This window comes from Haliotis rubra, unplaced genomic scaffold (assembly GCF_003918875.1).
Source record: "Haliotis rubra isolate DU_JTF1 unplaced genomic scaffold, ASM391887v1 Scf226, whole genome shotgun sequence".
In the NCBI taxonomy this organism is placed as follows: Eukaryota; Metazoa; Mollusca; class Gastropoda; order Lepetellida; family Haliotidae; genus Haliotis; species Haliotis rubra.
This window is the reverse complement of record NW_025766292.1, coordinates 1370666-1387313: the sequence shown is the minus strand read 5'-3', so window position 1 is coordinate 1387313 and position 16648 is coordinate 1370666. Positions and strand designations below refer to the sequence as shown.

At 39.5% G+C, this 16648-nt stretch overlaps 1 protein-coding gene across 1 annotated transcript in view; it reads right to left on the bottom strand.

The window, feature by feature from the left end:
- Positions 1-16648, bottom strand: part of LOC124277725 (choline O-acetyltransferase-like) — a 124425-nt gene that overhangs the window by 12558 nt on the left and 95219 nt on the right. Inside the window, exons 3-9 of the mRNA XM_046713449.1 lie at positions 11393-11587; positions 10750-10868; positions 10273-10326; positions 3984-4155; positions 3180-3357; positions 2314-2498; positions 244-344 (exon numbers count right to left, since the gene is read on the bottom strand). Of these exons, the coding sequence (XP_046569405.1) occupies positions 244-344; positions 2314-2498; positions 3180-3357; positions 3984-4155; positions 10273-10326; positions 10750-10868; positions 11393-11587 (1004 nt within the window). The remainder of the gene's footprint in view (positions 1-243; positions 345-2313; positions 2499-3179; positions 3358-3983; positions 4156-10272; positions 10327-10749; positions 10869-11392; positions 11588-16648) is intronic.

Sequence of the window (16648 nt, the reverse complement as noted above, 5' to 3'; positions counted from 1 at the left end):
CAATCAAATAGTCACATCTCCGTGTGGATAAAGACTGAACGGTTCTTAGTCAACTTAATATGTCTTCTATCACAGACTTTGACGGCAACTAAGTGAAATACTTCAAGTTGCCGCTTGATATGGTCGTATGAAGTGCTCAAATAAAATCGTACTCCGTTAGTTCATTACTAATGTACACATGTGATTGATGGATGTGTTAGGAACTCCATTACATACAAGGACATGGATAGGAAATGTACTTACATATACTTGATAGCATGTTCTACCAGCTGTACCACGGCTATACCCTCTGCTACTGAATGTTCATAGTTCAAGCCGGACGTACCATCCTCGGATACCACAAACTAGAACCGAAAAATTGTTACCATTGAGTTGCTGAACATCGTTCTCGATATAGCCAATGTATCAATTAATATAATTTGTTTGACCTATGTACAGAGAATCCATTTACTTAGTTATTCATCATGTTGTTACATGTCTGTATAACAAACGACTTCCCCTTAAAGCTGTCTGCAGCATTGTTCAGTGTTTTCAAATGTTCATTCCTACCTTTAACGCTAGAACGTTTTCTTGTCTCACTTTCCTCTGTGTAAATGCATGCCTTTAGGGTAAAAATAAATACTGGTATACTGATTTAAAAACAGGGCTGCTTCATCTTTCTTAATCTACATTTATGAATAATATATTTTCGAAGCAAAGCAACAGGATTTACACTATACATTTTTCAAAGACTATCCCCAAAATGATCTCAATTTACTTTTTAAAAATTAGTAACACATTTAGTGAAATACACGTTTAGTTTTTTATATTTATATTTTTCGCCCGCCCTGTCTTGTTGGTTGAGGTTACAGAAACACATAAATGATGGCCTAACGATGGTCATCGCGTCAGCAGGTGGACAGTGTCCAGACGACAACGTCAACATGGAAATCGGAGCCTACAGACCGTTGAGGGGCATGACGTTACCGCCGGAATATCGACGTCGAAAATTGGTTTTGGCCAGGAATGTTCGTCAGTGGCAGCAACGGAACCGGCAACGGGTCCTTTTCAGCGTCGAGAGTTGGTTCCATTTGAACAGAACTGACGACCGAAGACGTGTCTACCACCGGCGTGGGGAACGGACGGCACGTTGTTGCGTTCAGGAAACGGAACCATATGGTAGAGGCAGTGTGACTGTTTGGGGTGGCATGTGGGAACAGCAAAACCGACCCTGTTATCATCAATGGCAGCCTGACAGCCCGTCGGTATATAGATGAAGTTCTGCGGCCCAGTATGCTGCCTTTCGTCCAGCAATATCCAGGAACCTTGTTTCAACAAGACAATAGAACATCTCACACCGCTTTTGTCACAACGTGCCCGTACAGCCTTAGCCACGAAGATCCCCTGACATGTCTCCGACAGAGCACTTGTGGAGCCATCTTGGACGTCGGATTCTACAGCTTCTACACCCTCCATTGACGAGAAAAGCACTGGCTCAGGCATTACAGACAGAATTGCGTCGGATCCCCAGTCACGTGATCAGGAGACTTACACACTCGGCCCGAAGACGTTTTCTGACGTGCACCGATGTGAGGGGTGGACATGCGCGGTATTGACGATCTGTCTTCCCACTTCAATCTCTGTTTTGTGATTTGTTATTTTGGCTTGCGCTCGAATACTGGACAATCGACCCCCATGTGACAACATTCCCTGTACCACTGTTAGTTTTACCACGTTCTCTTTCTTTATGTCAGACATGCTTTACATACACCTTCGTTGTGCATATTCAACGTTCATATCTATTCGTGTTTATGCTTGTGTTGCTTGGTAGTTGAAAAATACTTGGGGACGTTTCTTTTGCACGTGAGTATATTTGTCTGTTCCCCACTTCATCACGTACAGCTTCCTCTCACTGACACTAAACCCATGAACATCCGGGTTAGAATAGATCACTGACACTAAACCAGTGAACATCCGGGTTAGAATAGATCACTGACACTAAACCCGTGAACATCCGGGTTAGAATAGATCACTGACACTAAACCCGTGAACATCCGGGTTAGAATTGGTCTTCAACAACCCATGCTTGTCGTAAGAGGCGACTAACGGGATCGGGTGGTCAGGCTCGCTGACTTGGTTGACACATGTCATCGTATCCCAATTGCATAGATGGATACACATGCTGTTGATCAATGGATTGTCTGGTCCAGATTCGATTATTTACAGGCCGGCGCCATATAGCTGGAATGTTGCTGAGTGCGGCGTTAAACAACAATCCAACCAACCAATCACTGACACTATATATTTATTGTTTTATTTTTTTTTATTTCTCACCTGCATAGTTTTGTCGAACCACCTGTTGGCGGTGTTCGCCCATGACCCCTGCCCGTGCAGCATGTGGAGAGCAAGGCAGGTAATGTCGATCTTCAGCGTGTCGGGGGAGGGGCATGTCGGCTTGTCAAGGCAAACGATGAAGATGGAATTCTCTATGGCGTCGAGTGAGTCTCGGTTGATCGGGTCTTAAAAAGATGGAACAACGTCAGGTATCGATGGATATTATTCATGTCAAGATCAGTTCGTCAGTGTCAATAAGCAGGGAATGTTTCACAACAGAACGAGGACAATGATCATCAGTAATGTTCCACATTGTATTACATATGTCGATAGCACGGATCGATTTAATGTCATGGGGACAAATGTAAGGTATCAATACTTTAAACTACCGTTACGGCGTTACTTCAGGCATACACAATTCACCTAGTTTACATGGGTGGAGGAGGACTGAGTAGACATGCGCAGTAGGGACGACACGTGACAGACTGTCAACGTTGAACTATGTTCAGCCCTAGCATAATAACAGTTAGCACTGTCTACGTACATCCATGTGTAGTTAAGTCCTCTTAACTCTACCGTCGATTATATGTTATTGTCTGGTGACTCTTTGTTAAGTATAGTTATCCCGGGGACGAACATGGGTGTCTGGAATCAGTTCTGACTTTAGTTATAAGAAGTTAAACTATTGTAGCACGATATCCCGACATTGATAGCCAGTCCTAGGATAACTGCGGCAGATATGTCCAACATCAGTATGTATTCGTCAATGTTGCAACGGGGACTTATATAGCATAGGAGGTATATTGAAAGTGCATTACTATACATGACTGTTTCAGGATATTGTGGATGTAACTTTTCCGACTTACCCAAAAGTAATCTGTTTCTAGCTGCCGCCCATTTGTCACGTGTCTGTGACGTCAGAATACCAACCGGCGGGGCGTTGGCGGAGTCTGCATCTGCTAGCCTCGCTATCAACTCAAGCTGTCCGTATATCTCAGCTTCAGAGAGATTGCCTGTTTCCGTAGCCACCTCCATGACAAACAACTGTAACATTGTGTACTCCAATATCACACTCAACACAATAATAGGGGGGGAAGTAACAGCGTATAAACACATAATTAATTAACGTTTGATATATTTCGGTAAACTATTCCACTTTGCGATCAGCCGGCTGCAACTGTATTCCTTACCAACTGAACTTATGATCACTCATTGCCCCGATTGTTAGTCATGACATCAACCACTGGTTCATGTCCCACAACCATAATTCATTACTAAAGTTACAGATGGATGAACATGTATTACTCTACTTTACATAGACGGAGACCCCTGAAACACCTTGACTCCACCAATGTGGTCTTTAGTCATTTTCAAAAGGGAGGGGGGTCGAACCCCCACAGTAGGATTGTCTCCAACCTTATGCGAAATTATCTAGCAAAATAGAAGCTAAAGATACTCTTCTGCTGCACATCCTGATGCTCATCAGCTCGGTGGGGTGGCACAGTGGTAAAGGCTTTCGCTCGTCACGCCAAAGACCCGGGTTCGATTCCCCACATGGGCACAATGTGTGAAGCCCATTTCTTGCCTCCCCCGTCGTGATATCGCCGGAATATTGCTAAAAGCGGCGTAAAACTAAACTCACTCATTCACTGATGCTCATCGGTTTTTACCTGATTTTTACAGATTACAATGACTTTGTCCTGACCATCGCCAGTGTCTGTTATCTGAGTGTCCTTCTTCAGCCCCGGGGCCCGGTACGAGGTGAAGATACGGTAGTGTTGTTCCATACACATCGGCTGACCCTTCTCTTTGTGGCGAGCTCGTTCTATGGGAAGTGCCCGTCTGACAACCAGAGTTGTAATATGTATTTAGGATAGCCTCTCATCACTCGGGACGTAACCTTTTCCAACCAACTTACATTCCCTCTCATTTTATGGAAACTTTGCGTGTATGGTCAGCGCTCAGTGAAATGTATGGGTTGATTTCAAAATCATCTATGGAATGCGAAAGTTCAGTGTCAGTACAATGTTATTGTATTTAGAAAAATATGCAAAACATATTTAGATCTTAACATGTTCGGGGATGTGTTAAAGTCCTAAACGGAATGCGCACTTGACGTGTCCTTTTTAAACATGGCTGGGGTTTCAAGACTTGAAATGAGCTGTCGCATAAGAGTCTCAACACCAGTTTAACACATAATCTGAACACGTGTACAATTTGGACATGTTTGTAGCGAAATGCATACCATTGTGTACTCTTGGAATACTCTAAACATGTCTTGAATAAATATTTAAGTTTTAATGCATTTCAAGGCATACATATATAATCAGATTTAAAATCGGGTACTTGCACATGTCACCAGGACTCTAAGTGAACCTGCTTCAATGTAACAATGAATATGTAAAAGCATACCAAGCTAAGTAAACGGTGTCTGGGAAATATACAATTGGGATGACAGCAAAACCTCCATAGCATAGGTGGCACTTTGAGAGACTACAAGACATTAGGTTGTAATTTCCTAAATTTAGACTTCACATCAGCTGTTTTACACAATCCTGAACATGTTCAGACATGAACGTGTCAAACTATGACACAAGGAACGCGTTTACTTTTGTGTTAGGATTTAAACACGGTTTTTTACAGAATTAATTATCTGGTTGCACATATCGTATATCGCCACCGACTGTGTGCTTAAACACACATAGTTTTAACCTTGTGGCAGCCTTAGTTATGTCAGGTGTTCATAATGAAACAAATCGTACTGGTCAACTTATGTCCAACTCCACATAGTCGACTGCAGCATGTTTTAAGAAATATACAACATCCAGTGAGATCTATGAACCCCGTTAAGACTATCAGTAAGTTACATACGACATGAGACATAACCTTTAATATGGCAAACACTAAACACATATACATCACAGGGCTCGTGGTATGACCAGACGTAATAATACAGTGTATATGCATAAATCGATCCTCAATCCCAATAGCTATGATTGTATAGTCCGGTATCTGGGCCATATGATACAGTCCACTTCCACGGACAATGTAGACGAGAGACGGTCTGACTATGAAATGTGTTTAATGTCCATAAAGTATTGGATGTCACGTGACAGCGCTGGTGACGTGAAAGCTCACTTAACATAATGATTCGGTCACCCTTCCCATGTCACAATCAAAAGCCACGTAAACTATCGAGTCTGGACCAGACAATACAGTGATTGTCACAATACGATACGATGGCAGAGCATGTGTTTATGAATCACTATGAAATAGTGATGACACCAGGTGTTCGCTAAAAGGTGAGCGTATCCTGCCCCACCGGTGGCACCCGTCATAAACATATGCAGAGGCTAGTCAACTGATCACCTGAAATAATTCGGGAACGTATGGTACAAGTGAAAAACGGAATTCGCTTTTGACATAATTTTTCTCACTGAGGCGTCAAATTTTGAAATGCCCCCCATTCCTACCATAAAACATTGTAAAGCTTTACTGAGGCCTAGATTGTTGTAACCTTGATCAAACAACTTCTGAGAAAGAGTTGTATCGAAATCATGGTAACAAGAGCATGCTCGAGTGTACCTAAATAGTTGGGAAATGTAAACACCAAAGGCTTGGGCTGTTGGAATATTGCTGGACATGAAAGGGAAGTTGACTATTGGAAAATTGAAATCACCCCTTTTGTCATACAGCCTTGTGGAGAGTTTTTGTCACTCTGAATATCTATGCAAAGATCCAATTATGAAACAGTTGAGGCGGTCTCACTTGTCTCCTTAATTCCATGCTCGGGTGAATAAATCCGTGGAAGGGAACTGGCGATTTGATGGTTATTAAACGATATTAAATCATCGATATACCTGAAGCTTAAGTTAAACTTCTTGGTCAAATTACCTTGTTTTGATTTTGCCAACCCGAGCAGAAATTCCGATTCATATGCATAAAGAAATAGATCCACAAGGAGGGGAGCACAGTTGGTGCCGATGTAAATACCGACTTCTTCGCTAAAATGTTTTACGGTACTTTTACCCCAAGTTTAAAAACAAATGTGATTAATGAAAACATCCAGCATTCCATATATTGTTTCTCAGTAAACTTCAAGTGACATTTGCTTTCATTTTTGGCAAATTGTCCCGAAGCTCTGAAGATATATATATATTTATATCTTCACGATTGTTTGCAAATGCCCCATGTATCAAGGAATGGAGTTGTTCCATACGTTAATCATGTGTCACGTTGTAAAATCAAATCAACTGATCTGAGATTGTCAAAATTCTGTTAAGACAGAGAAAGTCGTTCGTTGATAGTATTAAGGATTATGGTTAATCTTTGAGACAGGGATTTGGTGGTACATTAAATGGATTTAGCAAAAACCATATTTAGCATAACTGCCACATCTCTTTCGTAACAAACAGCTAGAGTATTATTAATGTATAAGAATGTGTGATTTGCCATATCAAGAAACAACAAAATGTTATTCGATTATGATATACTTGATATGGTATTCAATGTGCTTTTGTGACCTTAAGTTCAAAGTGTTCCAATGACTGTTTTCATCCAAGTGGGCGGTGGGGGACTAGTGGTTAAAGGGTGTATTCCCATACTGCCTACAGTTCCAAACTGCCTACAGGTTAAAACAACATGACAGGGTCCAGTGATCAGGAAGTGAAGTTAATGGGAATACACTGATCTGACCTGTTCTAACCCTGCTAAAATGAAATTGACCAGTTAGTTGGTTAATGAACTGACCTGTTCTATGGTGTCTTCCCACTCCACCTACAGAAGTTTAAAAAACGACAAGTGTTGGTTGGTAAGACATCTTTATTCATTCTGAGAATTCTCAGTCTTTACATGGAGACATGGATATATCATGAAAAATTGATAAGTTTTACAGTCTTTTACTGGTTTTACAGTCTTTTACTGGTGTCACAATTACACACAACTGGCAAGGATGTCCATATCGTTGCCATGGACTCCGATATGTGACGGAAGCCAGTAAAAATGTATTTGGTTATTTTTGTTTTGGTGGTATAGTATTCTTCTGTTTATGTTATTTATTTGATCTGGTCTGTTTGTTGTAGAGTATTTTTAGAGCCTGTATGGAGCTTAAGGAATCCGTAAAAATGCAGATGGTAGTGTTTGTTTGGTCAGATACTGGATTTTACCGGGAGATTATAGGATTGATTATGGCTTTTTTTGGGTATGTAGATACCAAACCCAGTAGTACTCTTTTGATTTGAAGCACATTCTAACAAATCCCCAATTAATTAAACCACTCACTAAATATCTCATTCATACAAAATTATACCAAGCAATCTAGCCAAAAAAAACCAATAATACCACTTTTTACCATTTCATTTTTTTTAATAAATATGTATATATGTTCTTTTAACTTTTTAAATCAGTTCTCTCTTTTTATCAAGTTCATTTTTTAACCTTTTATATATTTATCATTATTCACTTAATAAATATGTTTTTAAACATGGGTTGGTTAAAAGTTACAACAACAATAACCATTTACTACACCCCATCTATATTAAATTCAAAATCTCTAATACTCTTTACCTTTTCATATTTTCTTTACCTTTGTAATTCGGCATCTCATTCAAATTTCTCTTAATACTCAGTTGTTTGGTTTGTTTGGTAGTAACACCACTCTTTCAAAATTTCTATTTTTTGTTCCCCTCATTTCTTAATAAGTGTACCGTCGCCGAAATACCTTAGTTGTGCGTGCGACATTAAATAAAGCAAATAACTACTACTACCTTACTCCAAACGACACACCCGTTCTTCATTGATAATTGGGCTGTTCCATTACTCTACAGGGCAAAAAATCATTTCCCACGCTGACTACAATATTTTTGTTGGCAGTTTGGGATGTAGGCAGTTTGGAACTGTAGGCAGCAGGGGACCTACCGGTTAAAGCGTTCGCTCGTCACGCTGAAGACCCGGATTCAATTCCCCACATGGGTACAATGTGTGAAGCCCATGTCTGGTGTCCCCCGTCTTGATATTGCTGGAATATTGCTAAAAGTGGCACAAAACCATCGTCACTCAGCCAAGTACATACAATTCGTTGATGACTCTTATACTCTGCTTTATCTATGTTTTTCTGTGTGTACTTTTGTGCCCGTCTTCTTTTAATTTAAAGGTGTTTTTTTTCTAAAATAGGAAAACGGTCTTGCGATTGCAATAATGCTGTTTTCTGAATCCGTTTCTGTTTGTCCATGTAGAAACAAAGTGTATCCATTACGCGAATAGGGATTTCGATGTCATATGTCAGTTATAAATATATGTTGTCAGATATTACTACTTTTTAGCATAAATTGTGATATATGAAATGCGTCAGGTTTATAATTACGTATGTGTTTGTTTCGCTTGTGTAATATGAACTGGATAATATTTCAATTGGATTAAATAAAATGAAGACATTTACCGAAAGGGCTGCCCTGCTGATAAATGCCCTAGAATGCAAGGGCTCAAGCAACGTAACAGCGAGGAGTACATTGTCTTGGTGTGTGTATGATTTGCCTTTAAAAAGACGCTGACGGTTGAATATTTAATGGCATATTTGGAAAGCAACACTACTTTCTGCAGCATATGCCACACCAGCTATGAGACTGGTAGTGCTAAGAAACGAATATATCATTTGTCAATGCCTCATCATCGTGCTGATGGCCTTGGTGGAAATATTGTAGTTGAGATGACCAAGGCATCAGTGATGACCATTGTCAGCGCTGACCACTAACTTCGCATACCAAGTTATGGAAATTAGAGTCGACTGAATCGGCAATGAACCATTATCCACAATGATAATACGGTGGAACATCTTGTTAGAGATTTATGTATATTTCATAGAATCGTGATTTAATTGAAAACGGCTTTAATCCAATTAATGATGATTATATGGAGATCAAAGGCGCCGCTGTGTTTTATTTCATAAGGTCGGATGTCAGTATCTTGACAAGATATTCAGCGCTGATTCTGATCTGTTTTAATTAAATGAACTCACTTCATAGACGGAGATAGCGGGGTTGTTTATTGAATTAATCTACACCGAACAACAAACGTAGGCGTTGTATTTTTGTCCGTTTACAGGGACAGGTCTGACCGTGGAAATCTTTGTCGTACAGCAAATCTTGAAGGAACTATTTCATTATTCCCTTTGAGAGGCTTCTCTGTAAAGCGTTCGATCACTAGAAACTAAACATCATAAATCACGCAATCTACATGTTTGGCTCAGATGAGACCGACAGGAGTAGGACATGGTTTACATCAACATGGAGAAGGCTGCAGTAACAGCTATCATTAGGAGTGAGTGAGTGTAGTTTTACGCCTCACTCAGCAATATTCCAGCTATATGGCGACGGACTCCATCATGTCATATTTGATTACTTTTAATGACTAATATTCGAGTCTGGACCAGACAATCCAGTGATCATCAGCATGGGCATCGGAAACCGATGACATGTGTCAACCAAGTCAGCGAGCCTGACCACCCGATCCCGTTAGTCGCCTCTTACTAAAAGCATGGGTTACTGAAGATCAATATTCTAACCCGGACCTACACGGGTCGCCATCACTAGGAAGTCCAACATGGGTATAATGGAGATTCACTTACATGGTGACATACATTGAATTTATTGACAATGAGAATTTCGTAATCCATAAACAGTGAATTTGGTTGAGGATCATGGGATTTGTGGCACAACGTTTGATCTTCCCAAACACGGGAGTCGCTCTCCTACATACCACCCTACACATACACACTTGATAGACATCCTGTTCCCTATCCTGCACAACCCACACAAGCAAATCTGGTTCCAGTATAAGAGACTAGATATCAATAGAGGCAACAGCTTTAAGACAACGGACATGAACAATAGTTCTCGTTTAAAAAAGACATCTGACTGAGTACTAGTGTACCAATATCAACATATAACAACGTACGTTTCTTACCTGTCAACTTTAATTTTGTAGTCTAGAATTCCGCTTATTAATCGCGATGCATACCTGAAAACAGAGATCAAACGGTTACGGTCAAATACGAATTCCTACATTCCCATCATCAAATAATATGTGCATATGTCGTGGTGTCGTAAGGGTAACTACGGATAAGTATTGTGGTGGGTATCCCAAGCCAAAATAAACACAATCTCCATGTCATGTGTAGCTGATGTCTTCATCTGGATAATACAACCTGGATATTAGAAATACAAGACCTGATTCAAATTTTGAAATGCAGTTTCGTCTCAGCAGTTATTCTCTCTGAATACGTGGGTAGAAAATCTGAATTTCAGACGAAACAAATAAACTTCTTTAAATGTGAATAAGAGGCTGAGCGTTGTTATCCAACTGGCAACACAGTTTCTACCTTCGATTGAATGACTTGGAAACACAAACATTGAAGTATGAGATAAGGCTTTAGTATCTCACCTCAGCTGTTCTCTTTGGTTATGGAACTTGTTCCTGGGAAACACCATGCCTGGGTTGGAGTTAATAGGAAGGGCAAGGCGTATCTTCAAGTACATATCATCTAGCCACCAGTCGTAAGCCTGGACGTAGAATACGGTTTGTTAAAACAGCCTCCATGTTAAGTACTGGAATTATAACTATTGGTAAAACAGAATTATGAGAGACATAAGAAAGTTAAAAACATGTTTTAACCATATAACCAATTGAATTCATTTCTACGTTTTAGAATTAAAAAGCAGATTATGGCTGTATTAAAACAAATAAGAGGATCGCTAACACTAAAACACATTTTGTCAACATCAGATTTATTTAAAAAATCTGGACATAAAGTAGTGCAATGGTTCAAAAGGGTCTCTCTCAGATCATCATATAACACACAGTGAAACATAACATGTAATTTATCTTTAACATCATTAATACAATTAAAACATTTTCTATTTTCTAATACAATATTTTCATAACGGCCAGTTTCCACTCTAAACATACCATTGATTGCTTTCAATTGGCATTAACCGTTCGAAATGAAAAGCTGAATTGTAAGCGTTTAATTTATGCGAAAATGTAAGCAGATTATATAAGAGAATGTTAACGATAACACAGATACCCAGTTTTCTTTGTTGTGATATGCTTGCGTGAGACAGTCTTGGAGCATTTCACCCTGTCCCCCTGGTTTTCGGAAATCGTCCACGAGGTATTTGGTTTTGGCAAATTGTATGGGGGTAAGAACAGGCTTCATCACTCCCAGGTATTTGTACAGGGTAGACTGCAGAGGAGGGACAGGTAACTTCGGAAGAGGTTTCTGCAACAGTAAAATACATAGCCCTTCAACAATGCACCCAAGAACTCGACAGAACTCATCAGAACAGAGTCTTGAAAGTGGTTTGATTGACTGATAATTCCCAAGTCGAAACTCTGTTATATATTGCCGCTTAACAAAACGCATCTGATGAAGTATATGTATGTGTTCTTTATTATCAAATATAAACCCATGTATATGTCACGTGTATAATTAGTGACAAAACAATGACAGCCACCGGCATCCATTGCTAACTTAAAACTAGCCAGAAGCCAGATGTTTTTGTCGCGGTTCGAGTGAGTATAGTTTTTGTCGTAATCATCTCGGATGTGTAGTAGATACAACGTATCTTCTTGATAAACGGTTATTTCTTTCTGTGTACTCCACATTTGTCAATGACGTTATCTGCTCTTGGCAAGATAAGAACTCTATGTCCTGTAAAACAATCAGTTGCAGATCTAAATACACTTACCGATATTTTTAGCTACGTGTACAAGAATGGTACAATGGAATATTTTTGGCATTCCATCAAAATTAAGTAGAAGTAACCTGCAGTAGTTATAAAAAGTTAGTGTAATAGGAGAAATCCTGATACTACTACGTCACGAGGCTGTCTTTGGAGTGTAGGTCTAATGGCCAAGAAAACATATAAATCTTCAGTCCTTTAAAGTGGGACGTGGGACTAGACTAGTACATCAACGGTGCGGTTGGCTACGCTAATGAAGCTGACGCAAATGTCTCAACGTGACACATACTCTCCACATCGTCTGGACCTAAACCAAGCACAGACTCCATCACGTCAACTATGACAAAGCCGGTACCTCAATGTTCTACCTTCAAATAGACACACATGCATAGATGTGTTTGAAGGTATCTAAGTATACAAACGTCAACTACTTTTTACGCTCGATTAGGTTTTTATGTCAAAAGGCTTTAGAGGCAAAATATATTAACCTTCTTACCGGAATGAAAATGAGAAATCGCTGTAGCGCTATGATTCAAATAGTTACATTAGCACAATTAAATAATGTAGTGTCTAGTAAATCTGCGCTCCTGTCTGTGACATCGATCTTACCCATAGCTAAACTGCAAATAGTGCCAATTTGTTTAAATATGTCAAGAAGTCTTGTCCTGTTCGAAATAATAAGCGATGGATCAAAACATTAAATATCCATGGCGTCTTTTGGCTTAAAGAATGTTCTTAAAACTGATTTGTTAAAATTGATATGTCTTTGATAGTAACTTAATCAACTCATTTCGTGTCACTGTATTGGACATTGAATCTGTCCAACAGTACAGGTGGATAAGATCATTTAATAATATCTGCGTGAATATTGAAAATGCAATGACCTACTGGAATATGTCGACTTTGCTTCAATACATTGTATTACATATAACCTTGATATGCAATCAGCGATAATTTCAGACAATACTATACTAACACGGACATTTGCTTCAACGGTACAATGTTAATCTACACCCACCGTGACCTTTGCGTCGCGTGCCGTTTCAGACGCTGGGACTACCATTACGAAAATGACTAACTTCAAAGAATAGATTTGTTAAACGTATATTGGATATCTGTTATCTCCGTCAACGACGCTGTGTAGTTTCATATATATTCTCCGACATGAATGTCGATTTCTGTTTGAATAATGACTAGTTTGATCTGACAGCAACTGACATCAAAGTCATGAATGAAATGAGCATCAATATCTATCTTTACTTGACTTTCTTGCAGTCGGACAAGCGCATTTACCCAGTGCATGAATCATATTCTACATCAATCAATACGGATGCACGATGATGTTTGGAAAGTTGTTTTCATAAGATTCCTTCTATTATACGCTCCACCATAGGAATCAATACAATAACATTCATTAATCCAATTTAAACATTTCGGTTTTCTTAACATCTCCATATCAAATTATTCATAGGGTAACTCAGTTTGGAGAGGGTCTATCTGGACTCTCCGTTCTAATAGGCGTCGTTTAGCATTCTGTAATACACTCAGCCCATGTCCTTCCATGCAATTTGTTGCAAACCATAATGAAGTTCATACTAATGCAATTGGATTTTAAAGGTGAAGTTGTTTCAAATTTCAACCCTAAACGCGTTTTAAAACATTCAATTAAATGGTATAAAAACACCAGACTACAAACTAATAAGCACAGTCATTACAGAATACTAAATGAAGATGTAATGTAGGATTTTCAAATGTTACATTAATGCAACAATTTGAAAACAACAAAAACTTTCCATAACACAGCATCTCCAACATACTGTTAATCTCTCGCGCTCTGGCCCCCACGTATGACATAGCAGTTCCTGCTAGTCGTGTATTGATTTTTCAAAACCAACATTTGCTCAATTTTACAGCTGAAGACCTTGCAAAATCTTGTAAGAAGCAAGCGTTCAAGTGAAAGAAATACGCCGGCGCTTGGTTCAGGTCCGCCCAAGGCAAGAGGCAAACCATCGATTTGGACAGAGCGCTGCAGCCAAGCACACCAAAGTAGTTTCTTGTGTTGAACTTGTGGAAAACGAAAGTAGGGCCTCCTGACCATTAATCTAGTCTCTGCTAGACCGCTGACAAGTTTTTGCGGGTCGTTGGTCTTGTGGGTTAATAAGACGTTTCTAAGATGTTGTTGTGGCTTTGCAGTATTGACAGAGACCCATGGAAGGGTTTGGATGAATATCAAATGTAATCTCACAAACTTGACAGCAGTTAAAGTTCAACTTCCATACAAGGCTATATGTGGTTACAGGTCTTCCCAAGTGATGCATTCACTGACCAGTGATTTATGTTCAAGTGCCTCTCTGTGACAGGTCTTACTGGGACATTAAATATATCCTTTCACATAAAATAACAAATACTAAGTTATCAATATCAATACAACTTAATGTCCATATACCAAATTATACAAGCATACAATGTACTTTTATTCCTTAACTTTTTTGTATAAATGGACATTTGATACTTAGAAATATTTATACACTTCTTCAGAATTAAATCTTCAAACAGAATATGTGTTACAAGTGGAAAATAACTTTCAAATTTCCGAATTATCTCAAGCCAAGTATGCACACCAGCACGCTGATTATCCCGATTAAGCCTGTCTTGTCGTATTATCTCCTTGGCAGACCACAAATAGAGTCTGTCGATTACATGATCTTCATAACTTCAATCAAAGTGTTTACTGTCCAGTACCTCAATCAGGTCCATGTTGTGAGCCCTTGTCATACCAAATAACCCCCCCTCTCGGACCCTAATGAAGGCGATTGATGCTTTGGGGAAGACGGGGACAGAGTTCATTCATTAGAAAGGTCGATAGTAAGATATTCAATCGAATACAATTAAAAGCCAAATTATAAGGTTTGTGCAAAGACCGGTCGACAATTACAAATCCGATTAGGCTAGTTAGACATCAAGACTGGCGCATAACCGCTGTGTCAGGCAAACAGACGCCATGTTGGCAGGGATGACGCCAGTGCACGTCAGCATTGTGTGTGTACAAGCTTCATTAGCGAACAATTAGATCATTGATTGAGATTTACACGGACAGAGATCAGATGCCAAGTAAATGTACATCCGTTTTAATTAGACGACATATGTCAGTTCCAAACTTTCAGTTTATACAGATGGAATCTTATACGGATGGAATCTTTTGCGGATGGAATCTTATACACATGGATCTTTTACGGATGGAATCTTCAACGGATGGAATATTATACGGATGGAATCTTTTGCGCATGGCAGACCTGACAAATAAAACGACGCTTTGGCATGGTGTGTTCTCTAATCGCCTACATCCCAATTCGCCTACTGTCTTAAAACAACTAAACCTACCACTGTAGAAAAACAGGAGTATTGCAGCGAATGACAAACTGTGTGCACCATTTGAATACACAATGTATTGAAGGATGTGTACACTAATCAGGGGCGGATACAGCTTTTTGAGAAAGGGGGGTGCACACTATTGAGAAAAGGAGGGGTGCACACTTCATTTTCACCCGAGTTTCAATGGTCATTTAACAAACTTTTAGCACAACAGGGGGGGGGGGGGCGCACCCCTGTACCGCCCCCTCTCTGGATCCGCCTATGCTAATTTTATATTAAGTTTAAATACGCATTGAGTTCATATTAATCAATTCGGTACGGGTACAACATATAAATTATTGTACATTTAAACTTTGAGGTTCTTGAGAGGCATATAGAAGTTGGTATGCAAGTATACTCATGCCAATAATGGTTGTCACCCCGCTCCCCACCCCACCCCACCCCACACCCCTCTCCAATTAAATAAATTGAAGGGGGTGACAACCATTGTTGGCATGAGTATATAAGACAAAATATTGTCGTCTTCATTCAACTGACGAAGGGGCATGGAAAAACCCAGAAACCTTGTGTGTACAATAAAGAACTTGCCTTCCTTAATATGTTGTCTTATATTTCAACATCTCCCTTGTTTGTTCATGTTACCGACTCTATATGTTGTCTTATATTTCAACTTTTCCCTTCTATGCTCATGTTACCGACTCTATATGTTGTCTTATATTTCAACTTTTCCCTTCTATGCTCATGTTACCGACTCTATATGTTGTCTTATATTTCAACTTTTCCCTTGTATGCTCATCTTACCGACTCTATATGTGTCTCTATTTCAACTTTTCCCTTGTATATTCATGTTACCGACTCTATATGTGTCTTATATTTCAACATCTCCCTTGTATGTTCATGTTACCGACTCTATATGTGTCTATATTTCCTCATTGAAAGGAAATACATCCGGACTTGTTGAATATTTCAGTGCCACATATAAGCTAATTACTTTTATTAATGTGTCGGTATGAACAAGACACTGTTATCCTGCCCGTATGAAATGTCTCAGTACGTTGTGCTGACTTCCACACTACATCCACGTTCGTAGTGTGGGACGTGAAGGAACGACGCTGTGAGGCACGTTCCCTGGTCTCTATCACACACCAGCCACGACCGTGGTTTCCCCATGGCGACAACCAAATATAATATTTAAACGATGTGTTGATACAAGGTAGGCCGTTTTA